The 15,027-nt window shown below is 47.8% G+C and overlaps 1 protein-coding gene across 11 annotated transcripts in view; it reads right to left on the minus strand.

Annotated features, from left to right (window-relative positions):
• Window positions 1–239: 239 nt before the first annotated feature.
• Window positions 240–15,027, minus strand: part of TANC2 (tetratricopeptide repeat, ankyrin repeat and coiled-coil containing 2) — a 364,297-nt gene continuing 349,509 nt past the window's right edge. For all 11 annotated transcript variants that reach the window (XM_058703494.1, XM_058703493.1, XM_058703491.1 and 8 more), the window contains 4 exons: window positions 14,197–14,288; window positions 12,046–12,192; window positions 9,466–9,566; window positions 240–7,871 (listed from right to left, as the gene is read on the minus strand). In XM_058703494.1, the coding sequence (XP_058559477.1) occupies window positions 5,918–7,871; window positions 9,466–9,566; window positions 12,046–12,192; window positions 14,197–14,288 (2,294 nt within the window). In that variant the 3' untranslated portion in view covers window positions 240–5,917. The remainder of the gene's footprint in view (window positions 7,872–9,465; window positions 9,567–12,045; window positions 12,193–14,196; window positions 14,289–15,027) is intronic.

Below are 15,027 nucleotides of genomic sequence, written 5' to 3' on the forward strand. Positions count from 1 at the left end.
TGTCCCAACTCCGAGGAGGTGCTCAGTCACTTCGCTGAGTGAATATGAGCCCAAAGGGGTGACTTTGCTTGTTCCACAAGAGACCAACCAAATCATCAGGAATGTGGCCTCTGTCTTAACCTGCCAAAGTCGTGTCCCTGGGGGAGGGCTCCTCGGCACGGCAGGCCTCAGTGAGGGGGAGCCTGAGTCAGCCCCCCCGGGCAGGTATCGTAACGTAAGGAGAAAGCACCACAACACCGTGTTTTTCCAAGTGTTACCCTTTATAAATAAGTACATTTGCTTTCATACATACAGTTCATTGTACGGATGGCGATCTGTACACATGGGCAGGAGAATGCATTCATTTACCTTTTCACATCTACCTCACACAGCTCACATGTACAGACAATACAACTGCTCAAGCAAGTACAGCAAAGGAAAATGTCTTTCCTTATACACAGGGGGCTAGATGCCTCTGTGGGGTGCGGGACATCCCCACTGCACGAGTTCACAACTGTGTGGTGTTCAATATATCGGGAGAGAGAACAAACATGCATTGGATAATATACTGTACAGAGAAAGTCCTTTACATCTGAGTCATAGAAAACCTAAAGGAAAACTAAGTGCATTAAAGCTTTTTCCAGCAAGTGTCTTGAAAGGACAGCAAAGAGGAGGAAGAATCAAAATCATATTAGTACAAATCACTCTTTAATTGTAGACTGTACATGTCTGTACTAATTAAAATCATCTTGGATTTGGAGGAGACAGAACAGAGACGGAGATGCTGCGCTGGATGGAAAGGAGGCCATGCCTGAGAATGGCACCTGCCCTGAGCCTGAGGAGGAACTGGCCCCACTCAGCAGGAATCAGCCAAAGGAAAAAACAAAAACAAAAATAAACTAGAACAGGAAGTGTAACTTACAGGATTTCCAAAATAACCTGTGAATGGAGGAGAGATCTGGAGCCGGCTTTTCTATCTTTTTTTCCAGTAAGCTGGTACACAATAAGGCAGGTACATTCAAGTACTAAATTTTCCAGAATTAACTCTCTGTCTGGTCCTGGGGACCGAAGGGATCGAGTGGAGTCCCCCTAACCAGGTGTTCTGGTTAGCGATTAGGCAAAAGAAAACTCCAGCCAGTAAGTGCTACAAAAACAAAGCAGCTAGGCTCCTTCCTGTCCACAGAGTAGGTCTGTCTGAAAAACAAGAGTGATGCTGGCCTGCATCTATATGCATTCAGCTAAAAACCTGACAGGTCAGCTTAGTGGAGATTATCAGAGTCAGCAGGAAGAAGTGAGATGGTATGGGTGAGGAAACACGAAAGTAACACTTGATTTTTGGTGTCCAATTACGCATTCATTTGGTACTGACTTTCAAAGCTCTGACTGTGGCCATCACGTGGCCACAAGCATCTCAGGGTGGTTCAGCAGCTGTGAGGCATTGGACACCGAAATGCAGGTTACCAACACTTCAGCCCTTGAGTGGTCTGTGTTATAAAAGGAGTTGATGAAGACCCAGTGATTATTCAAGTAGCTCTGCACAGTGGCTCCACCATTCCCATTGTGCTTGTGTCCAGGCCCCCAGCCAGCCACCTTTTCTTGGGAGCAGCCAGAGCTGAGTTCAAGGCATTGCATGGTGAAGGTTTCCATGACACGTCTTTGTAGGTAGCTCTTACCCCTAAGCCCTTTTTGTTCATTGTTGTTAGTCATGGTAGATGGTCAGTCTGGAATTCCTAGAGGAAAAGGAGAAAAAGCCACACCTCCCAACGTGCGCGCAACGGGGCGGCACAGGCCTTGGTGTGGAAGCAGCAGCAGGCTGCCTTTGCAAGTTGGCTTCGTGAGAAGTGGGCAGCCCAAGGACAGACAGACAGGGTGGGAGAGGCTGGGACAGGGAGGGGACACCCTGCCCCCTGGGGAGCCTGTTCCATTTTGTGGCAAAGGTTCAGTGAGCAACTGGTTTTGTCCAAGGCATTTCTGCAGTAGAAAAATAACTATTTTTGAACCAAACCACCCACCTGTGACATCTCTGGAGTTGTACAAGTTGGAGGCCAAGAGGAACTGAGAGGGGAGCTCATGGGGAGTAAAGGAGACTTCCTCATACCCACCCCGCCATCAGAGGAAGGGAGTTCTAGTCAACGTTCTCCGGGCCTCTGCCTGGCTGAAGGTCCAAAGCAGGTAGCGGTCAAAGAGCTTATCTTGCCACGACTGGCACGGATGCGTGAAGACCCCTTTCCAGGTCTTTGTCCCCTCCTTCCTGAACCCTCTGGGCCTGCCTACTGCCCTGGAAGCAGCCCCTCCAGAGGACGCGCTGCCGGTCTTTGCCACCAGACGAGCCTGGTGCAGAGCCACAGTGACACCTAGTGGTAGAATATGGTTGAAGCAAGGTGACGTCTACATAACCCACTGTATATGACTAAAATCTAAGGAAAATACTTATGGATATTAAATTAGATACTGGTTAATTTTTCTATTGGGTACATCTCTGGGATATAAAAATACCAATATTTAGAGAGGGGTTCATAAACTACTATACAATATAAGGACTGAGAATACCTTTCTCTAGGCTGTTCTGTTTACAATAATTTAGGAAAAGTGTTTAATAATCCAGGCTTAACTAAATTAGCAAACTTGTATCTCTGGACAACGACCTGGGGTACTGTACATGATTCTAATTAGTGGAATTTTCCTGAGCCTTCGAGTTTAAGTTAAACACATCTAGAAAGAGGGGCACGTGGGAGAGGAACAAGAAGGGTTTGTGCTCTATTAATTTGGGGCTTTAATAGTGCACGTCTGCAACCCGGACAAGATACAACAGCAGATACAAAATGGTCTCCATTTTGTCCATGCCAAATTCTCATGTTACACAGGTTTTCCCTTTACTTTGTAAATAAACATTAATTTTTAATTGTTAATTGTGTGCCTTACTGATCCAGTAAATAAAGTAACCGTGTCTCAGGAGTCCCTAAGAAAATTGCTGGAAAAGCACTTTAAAATCACTGCAAATATTTTTTGTATTTAAAAATTCTTAATCCTTTTGATGCTTATATACAACAGTTATTTCTTGTGCTATAAATGTTGTGATCCACTGCTTGATTTCTTTCCTTTTTTTTCCTTTTTTTTCCCTTGAAAGATACACTAAAAGACAAGAGCGGTTCTGCTATTTTCTAATGAAGACATTACGCACACTTAAATATCCAGTATTTATCAGAGTTACAAATTCAAACAGTAAAGTGCACCCATTTATAGACATGATGTGATGGAAACCCATTAGTGCAAGAATTCTGGGTGAACACAAACGTACAATTTGGTGAGAAACCTAGAGGCTAAAGTCTGTTACCACTGTCTCCATTTCAGGGTGTGTGAATTGGGTGACTGGAACTTAACCAGTTTCATCTGAAAAACTTCCCCCACCAGAAGCCAGACACGGACTCAGTGAGTGCTGCTGGGGGAGAGGGTGTCTCCGGGATACAGTACTAAGATCATCCCATGGCAGTGAAGTAGCACAACAGGGCATGGGCAGTCAGCTGAGCAAGGAAAAATGGTCTCCTGCCCCCAATCAGGTCCAGTCGGCATTTTCTAGTCAAACTCAACTGGCGCCCAGTAGTGACATTCACTCCCTCTTATAATGGCTAAAAAAGAATGGCATTTTGACTGTTCTAAGTGTTTTGCCCAATAAGGCATAGACCCTAAATCTCCGGTTTGTCCAGGAAAGCCGAGAGAGACCCTGGGGACAAGTGGCATCAGTGGCATGTCTGGGAGGTGCAGAAGCTGCTCGCTCACCTAGACAGCTGAGTGCAGGTGGTGTGTGTGGCATTCCAGACACACAGGGGCACTTTCCTCACAGACACGGACATCTTTCAGAATGTAGCAGCAGCTCCTCAGTGAGAGGTGGGCAGGGAGGGGTGAGATGCAAAGGGCCCTGTAGGGCTGAGACCTGGGCAAAGCGGGAGCTGGGCTCCCGGCTGCAGGCTGATGCTACAGCTCTACACTTCCCCTTCTAGATGGAAGCAAGAGAGGGGGAAGGGAAGGGAAGGGACAAGACACTGGCGCCCACCCTGGTCTGAGTAGGAGACAGTCCCTGGGCATCTGAGAGTGGGAAGATTCTGGGTCTTGAGCTGGCCCCGAGACAAGTCCTGGCCTGTGTCGGGCTTGGGGGCTGAGGGGTCCGTCCATTTGGCAGAATCTAAATTGGTAGAGAAATGTTTCTGATCTCAGCTGCATGCTCCCTAGGTCTTAGTGATACTTTCAGAGGACACTTACTATGACAAACAGGTCTGGTCACATCTGGATTTTTATTCAGGAAACTGCCCTTCCTATAGCCCTTTCTTTACTCACAAGAGCAGAATGATTCCTAGTAACAGAGAATTGATTCTCTGTTGTTCAGCTTCTTAAGTTCTAAGAGCTGATGCGCAGTCAGTACCAGGCCTGTGCTAAGGCTTTGGTTTCAGTGTTCTTGCTGTCCATCTTGTGCTGGCCTCAGTCACGCAAAGGACAGGTCAGCAAACGACCTCAAGACACAGAAGAAGCGTGGAGGGTAACTGCATCAGAGGACCTGCTATCTATCTCATGTTCCCCCACCCAGGGCTGAAAGGGGTCTGTCTGCTCCCTGAAACACTTCACTGTGCCTGGTTTTCAAAGATCACTCCCCAAACCCTCCTACCTAGAGAAAGAAACGAAGAAACAATTCCTAGAGTAAACAGATAATGAAACTATAGATCTTGAAACGGAATCAGACGACACCTGGCATGGGGTGCAACAGTCCTGGGTGCAAACTCCAGGAATAAAGTCTTACAGCCCCAAGAGAATTCAATTTGCTTCTCAAAGAACCAATTTCTTCACGGTACCATGTGGGTTTAAAAGAAAGAGGGCCAGTAGAACACAATGTGGCTCCAGGTGAAGACCCGACAGGACTATTGTACCAAACTTTGGCGAAGAGTTTGCTTTTATGAGATATGATGCTCAGTGATGTACCAGGACTTAAAAAGTAGACTTCGCCAAGACAAGAGATTTTCTATAGCCTTTTTCTGAGAATCCAGAACAGTCTTTCTTCCTCTCTCTTTCTATGTATTTATGTATCCCCCCCCCCCATGGAAAATCAATAGCTTTTAATAGTTAATTGTTGGCTAAAAACCTAAAGGATAACTCTCAGTGGATTATTTAAAAATATCCATGATTCTCATCCAATTTCCTTGGCTGGGTGAACTATTTAAAGGGATAGTTGTTCTTTAAATATTCATAAAACGCTTCTTGAAAAATCAACATAGTGACATTTCAAATAATTATATATATATATATATATATATTTTTTTTTTTTTTTTTTTCTTCTAATTTAATCGACCTGTTTCTTCTCTTTCTCCTTGATCGTTTTGCCCCCGTAGGAAGACCAGCGATAATCTAAATGAACATTCTAGACCTGATGACTGCAGGGAGCTGGCAGTCCAGGGGAGGACACCATGGCACAAGAATGCACTGGGGTTGGCTATTTGGATAACACTGGATAAGAATGCAAAGGCAAAGGGGCGTCATACTCTTTCTAAAGTTCCTAGAAGAAAACGAACAAGAACATCTTATTTTTGTAAAAAAGGAGAAAGACATTTACACAACAAGAACATCAGTGAAAGCGATTGTCTCCTGGAAAAAGCTGACCAGTGTGTCTGATCTCCCTGGGTTAAAGCACACGGCACAACAATCTCCTCGCTGGCATCGGAAGAGAGGGAGAGAGCATGTGGCTGGGGCACAGACGAGAGAAACTGAAGTCCTGGCTCACGGGAGGCCAGCTTCCCAGTCGGCTGCATGCAAAGAACTCCAGCACGGGGCTGCCACCTCTAAACACCACACAGAAACTGCATGAGAAATTAAGCCAGAGAACTACCTCAGATGTGGAAACCAAGCCTGAAGATGTGCAGTGAAAACATATGGGTCTCACTCCAACGAACGTCTTTTAAACATTAGACTCCACAAATGGTCTCTTTGGTTTGATAGGGGATGTCTGCCCTTGTCGAGAGTCCCGGGACAGCTGCCGGTACAGGTTGTCCTGATATGCCTGAGCCACAGGGAGGGTCCGCGCCACCTTCACATCGGGGTATGAGGAGGCCTGGCCGACTCTCTCCAGGAGGTCTCCGCGGGACCCATTAGCCAGCATCCCATGGGGGCTGTAATAATCGTCCTCCAGCAAATGGCCATTCTGTGCATTGTTGGTTTTGTTATAAAAGGCAATGTTGCTGATGGATGATGGTGGACTGAAGGACTCAGGCTGAGGCAGGTTGCCTGGAGACGTGGGACTGAGAACGGTATCCACGGATGACACGGCCCAGGTCCGATTCTGCTGGTGAAGGTGGGGGTACTGTTGAGTCCGGGCTGTTTTATCTATGATCCCCATGAATGGTGTGGTCCTGGATCGGGTGGGCTCACTGGGGTAACCTCCCTGAGTGGGAGACACCGGTGACAGCTCGTCACATGACCTATCATACGCCGGTTTTAGTGGGATCTCCATTTGTTGAATCGAGGAAGATGGCCGGAAGGTAGGAGTGAGGTTGGAGGCTGATGAGATACTATTGCTAGATGGAGAGAAGCGCAGGCCTACGCTTTGGGAGTGCAGCAATGGCCTGGGAGTTGGTGGGTGGGGTTTGATTTCATTAGGGTTGACACTAATAGGTCTTCTGATTAAATGTGACACATCAGGGGAACCTAGTTGGCTGGAGGAGCGCTCCAGATCTAGTTTTGAGTGACAGACCGGGTAATAGGATGCAGACTGGCTACGGCCAATCTGTGGTGTCTGGCTGTATCTCATACCACCTCGATATGCTGAGGAAGGTCGCTGTGGAAGGTCTTCTTTGGTCAACCCTCCATGCTGACAGATGGCACCTGCACTCAGGCTGGCCTGGACGTGCTGCACGGGCCTCCCATCCCCTACAATCCCCCCAATTGACCCTTGGTAAACCAACCGGCTCTGACTTACTCCCATGTCTCCTTGCGAAGACTGGTATTTACTAGCCATTGAGTGGGCTACTTGGCCATAGGCCCCTGCGGAGAGGACGGTGCTCGAATGAACCGCTGAGCTGGGCTGGTTGCTTCTCACAATCTGGGCCTTGGCAGGCTGTAGCCTGAGCCCTTGCTGGGGAACTGCCACAGGAAGCTGAGGCATCTGATAGGGCCGCTGGGCCATTTTGGATAATGGAGACTTTGGTCTGCCAGGAAGCTGACTAACATTTGTTTCTTGCTGATAGCGCACGGGTGAGCCCGACTGGGATCTGTAGACACTCATGCTTTCAGCTGGAGGGCTGGCTCGGTACTGAGGGCCTCTACGGAGGGGGGACGGAGGAGGGCTTGGATAGTCCTTGCCTGGCCCTCCCACGGGAGGGGGGCTAAAGCGGTAAGACCCGCTCTGGTGGGCTGGGGACGTATGTGGTGGGCTGGGCCTGTAGTGAGAGTTCTGGTGAGTTGGAGAAAGAGCGGGTGAGGTGGACTGATAGCTCTGTCTGGTGGGAGAGCCTACAGAACTACTGGAACGGAAGTCAAAGACCTGATGCGAGCCGAGTGGTGAGCTAGAGATGTAGGCTGAGTCCCGATGGGCTGGGGAGGAGGGCGGGCTCTGGATTATCGGGAGCCCCTGACTGGGCCGAGCTTCGGTCTGGAGGCCAATGGAGACATTTTCAACATCCTGTTCCAGGTACTCCTCCTCGAACATATCCTGTACAGAGTATACATCTTCGTGCTGTGCTTCGGGTTCCGTTTCTTCTGGTAGCGGCGGCTGAGGCGGCTGCTGAGGCGGCGGCGGCGGCGGCTGCATCTGTCGGCACTCTTCCTCCACGCGCAGCAGGAGCCTCTGGATCTCACGGTTGTTTGGGCAGAGCTTGATGGCCTCGTTCAGATCCTCTAAGGCTGCTGCAAACTGTCTGCTTGACAAAATGTAAACACAGGAACCGGGGTTATTCTGAATCAACGGGAATCACCAAGAGCTGAGGACCACGGTCGCTATTTTAGAGAACTGGGGTGGCATCTGTGGGGGTCTGGGGGGTGGTTTTGTTTGATTTGTAAGGAAGGAAACAGGTAGGCTGTCATTCTGGAAGAGTCCAGAATGCTTCCTTAGCCCGTTTACCCTCCATCTTCCTTCTGGCCTCTCTGGGATTAGTAGAGAAATGGCCCCATTTCATCAGTCCAGCCAGGCCCTTCAGGAAGATTCTCTTAGTGCCCAAATGCACACCAGGCAGTATCAGAGTTGGGTGGGGTTGTCATTTACAGGGTCACTGTCAATTAGCTTAGCAAAAAAACAGTTAACTACAATATTTAAGAATCTTGCTGATGAAGCATAATTTTTTCTTTATATTCTCGATATTTTGGCTCCGAATTTCAGGCCTGTTCCGTCCTAGGCCAGAAGACTGTCCTCCGCCCTTTTCTTCCCCTTGCCCCCCAGCACTGTTGCTCCTCTGTTCTGCTACATCAGAGCTGGGCAGGTATGACGCTTGCTGACTAGGCAACTCGGATTCTAATTTACAGATGAGGACAAGAACTCTCAGAGATATCCCCATCCTCTCTATTAAGATCGCCCAGGAAAGGGGCAACTGGCCTTGTGGGGAAGGAATTATCTGGGGAAAAAGAGAATTTGATAGTCAAGCTTCTGTAAGGACTCTGTTACCCCAGCTAGTTAAGACTAATATTTCTGCCACCATCATTGCTGAGACTTAACTTGGATTTGGTTTTTCAGGACCATATCGCCCTTGGCCACAACACTGACCCTGAAGCAGTTCTTTCCCAGGCCATGTTAAGGAGAAGGGGAGGGCACTGGGCAGGAAGCATCGAGGACAGTGACAAGTTATCCAAAGATCAGTGATGGCTGGTTCTAGGTCTTTCTGGAGGCTTTCCTTCCCATTGGCCAAGCCACAGCAGATGGACACGAGGGATGGAGTTTCTCTTGGGCCCCCTCAATCCTGGCAGCAAGGACCTCCTGTCTCCATGAGTGTGTGGTGTGGTGGTGGTGGGGATTTAGGTGAGGAGGAGGTTTGATGCCACCAGACTTGAGGAGAGCCCCAGAAGGAAGACTGAATACCACAGGGACTCCTCAAATGCCTCTAGGAAAAGAAAGAGGAGCCTGTGGTGTAAGTGACCCATCCTATTTCTCTAAAAGGGCCAGGAAGATGTTTTGCTTATGTGACCTCTTCTTAAGTCACCAGTGTCTCTTTATGCTATCTGCTTTAGGGGTTAAAAAGTGACTGAGATACGGCAGAGGCTTCTTGGAAGAAGGTGCCATTCTCCAACAACGCAAAGGCATTTTTCTCCCAAAGTGAAATGTTGTAGAGCTCCACAGCCCTGAAGACTTGCCAGTCTTAAGCGGGACTCTGCGCTATGGGAGCCATCCCCAAAGCTTGGCCCTAAAAGTCCTCAGGGATAGACACATTTGGGTACATAGGTCCCAGGACGGCCTACATGGCTTTGGCCGGATTTTCGGAACAGAGATCTCTTGCTTTTCACCCTCTCTCTCTCTCTCCTCACCTGCTGCTGCGTTTGGCCCTTGCTCTCGCATAGTAAGCTTCATAAGATTTCGGTTTCAGCTCCAAGGCCTTAGTAGCAAATTCCTCCGCCATTCCAAAATCCTGTCATTACAATAGGTGTGCAAATGAGTCATTGAAGAGATATGAAAAATAGACAATTTGGGAATAAAACAGATTACAGGTACATTTGTTTGACATTAATGGATGGAACACCTGGGATTCTCGACATGCCTGGCACGGCTCTAGCCACGTGGCCCGGACTGGGAGTTCCTTCACCTTTGCCCTGTGTGGCCCTGCAACAGCTCCCGGGGAATTTATCTGCCCAGAAGCACGAAGATACTTTTAATTTGCCTTCTTTCTGCTGTTCTAACGAAGTTCTTTCTAGCCCAGAAGCCAGATGTTAACCCAGTGAAGCTCCTGAAGTTGGAAACCGGGACTCTTGTTACACGGTGTGTGTGAGGCAAACACATCCATGTACCTCACGCAGGCGCTCATCCTACCCCCGGCTTCCTGTCACACCCACTATTCCTCGGCTTCCTAACGGGTGAGGGAGCTCCAGCAGGATGAGGTCTGCGTAAAGGAGAACCGCACTGACCATGGAGACCAGATAGGGTAGGGACCCCAGACAGACTTGGGTTCAGGCCTCTGGTCCCCCCTGGAGCCCCTGAGAGGGTGTGCCGTGTGTTCTCACCCATGTCTACTCTGCAAGTGCAAGTAAGTGGGATGACGCATTGGAAAGCCCCCGATGCGGTTCCCGGCACATGGCAGAGGCTCGGTAACTGGTTTTCCTTTCTATTTCACAGGGGCTTCTCTGGCCTCTCCTTCTCTGAACTGGTTCCCTACTTAGATGCATTTAAAACAAAAAAATTAAAATAAGAGAGGGCCAAGGCTATGACCGGGGTCTGTGTTGTCCCCTCATCTCTTGATCCTGAGGGTCCCTGAGGATGTGATCTGAGGAGTGGGGTCCCTGAGGAGTGTGGTCTCATGTGTCCTCCTAGGAGAACCCTGGGAACAGGCACCTGGGTAACAGAGCCGTACGTTTAAAGGCAGCCTTCCATACTAAGCTAAAGACAGAGTGCTTTCTCTTCTTTCAATGTCAGAGCCTTAGTACAGTAACCTCTGGTGACATGCGTGTTCCTGAGGTGGAACAAGGGCCTGGGGCATGGGTAGAAATTAACCAGAAAAAGTGATGGGCCATCTCTGAGACACAGACCTCAGGTGTTTGGTTCAGTGTTGGTCATGGGGGGTGGCTGTCACCTGTTTCTGAGCAAGTGTGGAGCTCTATAGAGAGGAAGTATTCCATCTTATGGGAGTCACCTATTGCTACTCTGTTTCCAACCTTACCCTTCTTTTCTTTTGGACAATCACCATTTCTGGCAAGATTTGGAATGCTTCTAAGGAGCAGATTATTTGCTCAGGCAAAAGAGAAGGCAGCAGGCTGGCGGCAGCTCCTAGCTTCATCTCATTCTCATGGGTTGCTGCCACGGGGGACCCTGGGTACTGCTGATCTGGTTATGTTTCACAGAAGGGCCTCAATGCCTTCCCCTGGGGTGTCCCCTTCCCACAGGAACCGCTACTGTGTTCCCCCTCTCCTCAGCACCTGGGGCAACTCTGCCTCCTTGGGCCGTAACTGTGTCCTCTGAGACACGTGCGTCTACAAGGCTCTTCTCGTTGCCAGGGTTTAGACGGAGGATGTGAAGGTCGTGTACACAACTGCTAGCAGACCCCCTCTCTGGAAATGCCAGCAGACCCCCTGCCCCTGCAGCTGAAAATCTCACTTCTGCACAGCTGAGCTCTCTAAGTATCAGCATTCCTGTTTGGCGTGGGTTGTTTTTAGCTCCCGAAGTAACTGTGAGACCTCAGGCGGGGGGCTGTCAGAGATTCCTGACACTATCTCAGCTACTCCCGGTCTCTGAGAGAGGGTTCTTGGCCTGGGAGCATCTGTGTGTCACAGGAGCAGTGGCTGAGGGCATCAGAGATGGTATGTGCGTGGCTGGTGAGAAGGACCAAGTACTACGTGGGAGATAACAATGGACCAGGAAGAGTTCTAAGATTCCCTCTTTGGCAAGAATGGACATGGCACGCTGGAGTAAAAAGATGAGGAGAGGAGGGAAAAGTTCAAGACTAGCCTTTGAAATAAACCTTGAAGTCCATGGTCCTGAGCCTTCCTTCCAGCCCTGCCTTAAGTGACTAGGGGTCTATGAGAAAGGAAGGGTGTGACTAAAATTCATATCTAATTGCAGCTGGAATTCTAGTGACCACTGCTCTCACATTTTCCCAAAGACCAGAAAACTGACTTGGGGGTAGGAGGTAATGATGATGGTATTCCAATCACTTTCAGTGGGAACTAAAAATTCATAAAGCTACCGAAGTGCCCACAGCATTGACTTTTTTATAGTTTCAGATACGGATTGTACTTAGACTTGATTTCTTTCAAATTGCAAATGTCAGTGCTCTGTGAAGGACAACCAAGTTCCAAATGGGGCAGAGAACGATTTCAGGGGCCTGGTAAGAGCCAGTGAGTGACACGGGCTGTCAACTTCCAGGGCTGTAGAAAGCAGCTGGGAGGAGAGGGACTTACGTTCATTTTCCTGCGACATCGAGAGAGGTTGAGGAGGAGAGACACCTTTAGTTCCCGGAAGGTTTTCAAGTCCTCACCAAACCCTTCTCTAGGGAATTTCTTCAGAGCGTACTGGTAGCGCTGGGCAGCTTCCTTTACTTTACCTTTCTAACGGGAGTACAAGACGGCAAAACACACAGTTGGTCTGCTGAGCAGCTGAGGAGGTGTGGCCCCACTCCCTTCCTCCTCTCCGCAGCAAGTACTAAGCTAGCCCTCCCAACCACCAGCCTAGGGAGTAGGTCTGGCCCTGGTGGTGAGAGCAGAGGGCCCAGTCTTTTCAACAGGAAACTCGCCTGGCCGGAAGGGCAAGGTTGAAGGGGATACCCAAGACCTAAGCCAGAGAACCAACACCTGGAACCTCCAGCTTCCCACCTGGATTCCCAAGAGACGGACCTTGCTCATTTCAAAGGAGCTTTTTCTTGACCTGATCTCCCTGGGACACACATCATTTCCTAGTCTCAACCACTCCAGAGTCATTACTACTTCTTTACTTTTGGCCTGCCTGGAAAGTTCTTTTCCTGTTTGATGTCCCACCTTGCCAGTCCCCTAGGAGAGGTCATTCTCTTCCTTACAAGGAGGTGGGAGCTAAAACAGTCTAGCTGTTGCTTCCCTAATCTCAGTGAATAAACAGTATCAGTCAGTTTTCCCCTGTTTTTAAAAAAGGCTTGGGGTAAGGTGGTAGTAGAGAAGAGAAGTTTAGAATGTGTGATCCATCTGTGCAGGAGGGATTTTCCACAATGAAGTAAATCCCAGCCTAGGGATCTGGTCACAGGGGCCTTGAACTTTTCCTACATTTTGTATCTGAAAATCTATCAGCTGAGCTCAGAATGATGCACGAGACATCTCCCATTCATTTAGCTCATCTTAATCTACTCCATTCCTTCTGTACAGCTGCAACTCCACCAGGGATCCTGACCTTTTGATTTTCTCTGCAGCACCATTCATTAAGGACAGATCTAGAGTTGGCCAAGGTAGAATTCTGGGTGGGAACAGCAGTAGCTTGCCTAACCTCATTAGGAGGTAGGACTCCTTGTCTCAGAATATCAGAAATTATATTCTAACCAGGGCTTAGATTCTTGACAGCAGTGCTATCCCAAAGTCCTAGAGTAATGAGACCCTTCTTGGAAGTCACGTGAAATCCTGGTTGGGTCAGGACTCAAGTTTCATAGAAGACTGAGAGTCCTAGATTATCATGACTTTCACACAAAGGGTCCTCAGGAAATACAACCCTGCTCCCAGGAACTCTGTACACTTCTTACACAGGGATGGGTGGGACATGGAAATAATGTGCTACATAATCATTCCCCATCTTCGGGCCCAGGGATATCTCAGTGAGGTTGGATTTGTATTTACCTTTAGAAGAAGATGCCACTAATCTTAACCAGAGAACTATGACACGTAATTTTTTTTTTCTTAAGTTTTATATACTTGAGTAATCTCTACCCACAGTGTGGGGCTCAAACTTAACAATCCCGAGATAAAGAGTCACGTGCTCTTCTGACTGAGCCAGCCAGGCAGCCCCTGACATGTAATGTCCTTATGGGACTTCCTAGAGGCCACAGGAGTGAGTCTCTGTTAGGGCTATGGAGACTTCAGCTTCAATTATGAGTACAAAAAGACTCCATACTTTTTTTGTTGTCATTGTGAGTGACTTTAAGCAAATCTTATAATTGCTATTTGTCTCGATTTCCTTATCTTATTCAGGGACGCTGACCAGTTTTATCACTACAGACTTTTAAACACCAATGTATGTGTTAAATATGAAAGCAAAGATCAATGCCTCTTTCCGGTACTATGTATCTGTACTACATAATTTGACTTGTCCCATGAGTTTCCAGCAGATTCCATGCAGAATCTATGTAACTGCCTATTAGTAACTAGGTAAAATTTGGTGTTTAAATTGATCAGCTGCAGGCTTATGTAGGCTACTTTTGCTCTCTTGTTGGGAAATTTAAAACTCAGGATCCTCAACTTATGAGCCCATCACTGAGGGATGGCATTCTCCCTCTGCCTCTAGAGACAAGGATGAGAGTGTCAAGACTTTAGTAGATTCTACATATAGAAAACAGTCAGTGGCTGCTTTGAGGAAACTTTGTTCCTTCCTCCTCTCACCTTATAAAACATGTCCCCCTCTTCCATCAGCTTGCTCAACAGGATGATCATGATGTCTGGTTTGGAGGTGGCCATCGCCCATGTGGCTGGACCTGTAGTGTACAGGATGCATGATGGGTAAAAAACTCAGACAATGTAAGGGTGGTAGGAAGCTAGGTGAAAAAAACATCCTGGGGGAATTTCTGCTGAGAGAACAACTTGCTCCATAACAATTTCCTCATCTTTCAGACCTGGGAGTATCTTAGGGACTCCCACTGCCAAGAAGCTGCGTTGGATTTGTATTCACCTTAAAATAAGAATATCTGAACTGTCTGAGCCTGCACCACAGGAGGGCAGCAAAGCCTGTGTGTTGTATTTGGGCAGGCCATGGCTAAGTCTGGAGTTATTTTAAATAAGGTAATCGGGAGAAAGAGTTTGCATTAAATGTCACCACAAGATTTAAAAAATCCAAAAAGGGCAATTTATTTTAGAACCTGGGACTCAAAATCCCTAGCTGTTTAGTCTCTTAATTTAAAAATCTGTACTTTGCAGAAGGGGAACCATTAAAGATTCTAAAGGCTCCCTTAATTTGTAAGTATCAAATAGGCCTCCCTGGGATTTACTCTGAAGCAGGAGTACAATTTGAATGTCAAAAGATGTGAAACAAGCCAACATTACTGAGGACGACTTTACCCACAAAGAGAAAGAAGAGGTTAAATTGATTAGTTTATAGACACCTGAATTATTTACCAGCTAAGCTTTTCAGGGTTAGTTATCAAAAGTTCAAGTTATTCTCTACAACAGTCATTAAAAAAAATCTTCTTTTAAGGTGAAGTAAATTAAAAGATTAGA

Source organism: Neofelis nebulosa, chromosome 16, assembly GCF_028018385.1.
Source record: "Neofelis nebulosa isolate mNeoNeb1 chromosome 16, mNeoNeb1.pri, whole genome shotgun sequence".
NCBI classification, from domain to species: domain Eukaryota; kingdom Metazoa; phylum Chordata; class Mammalia; order Carnivora; family Felidae; genus Neofelis; species Neofelis nebulosa.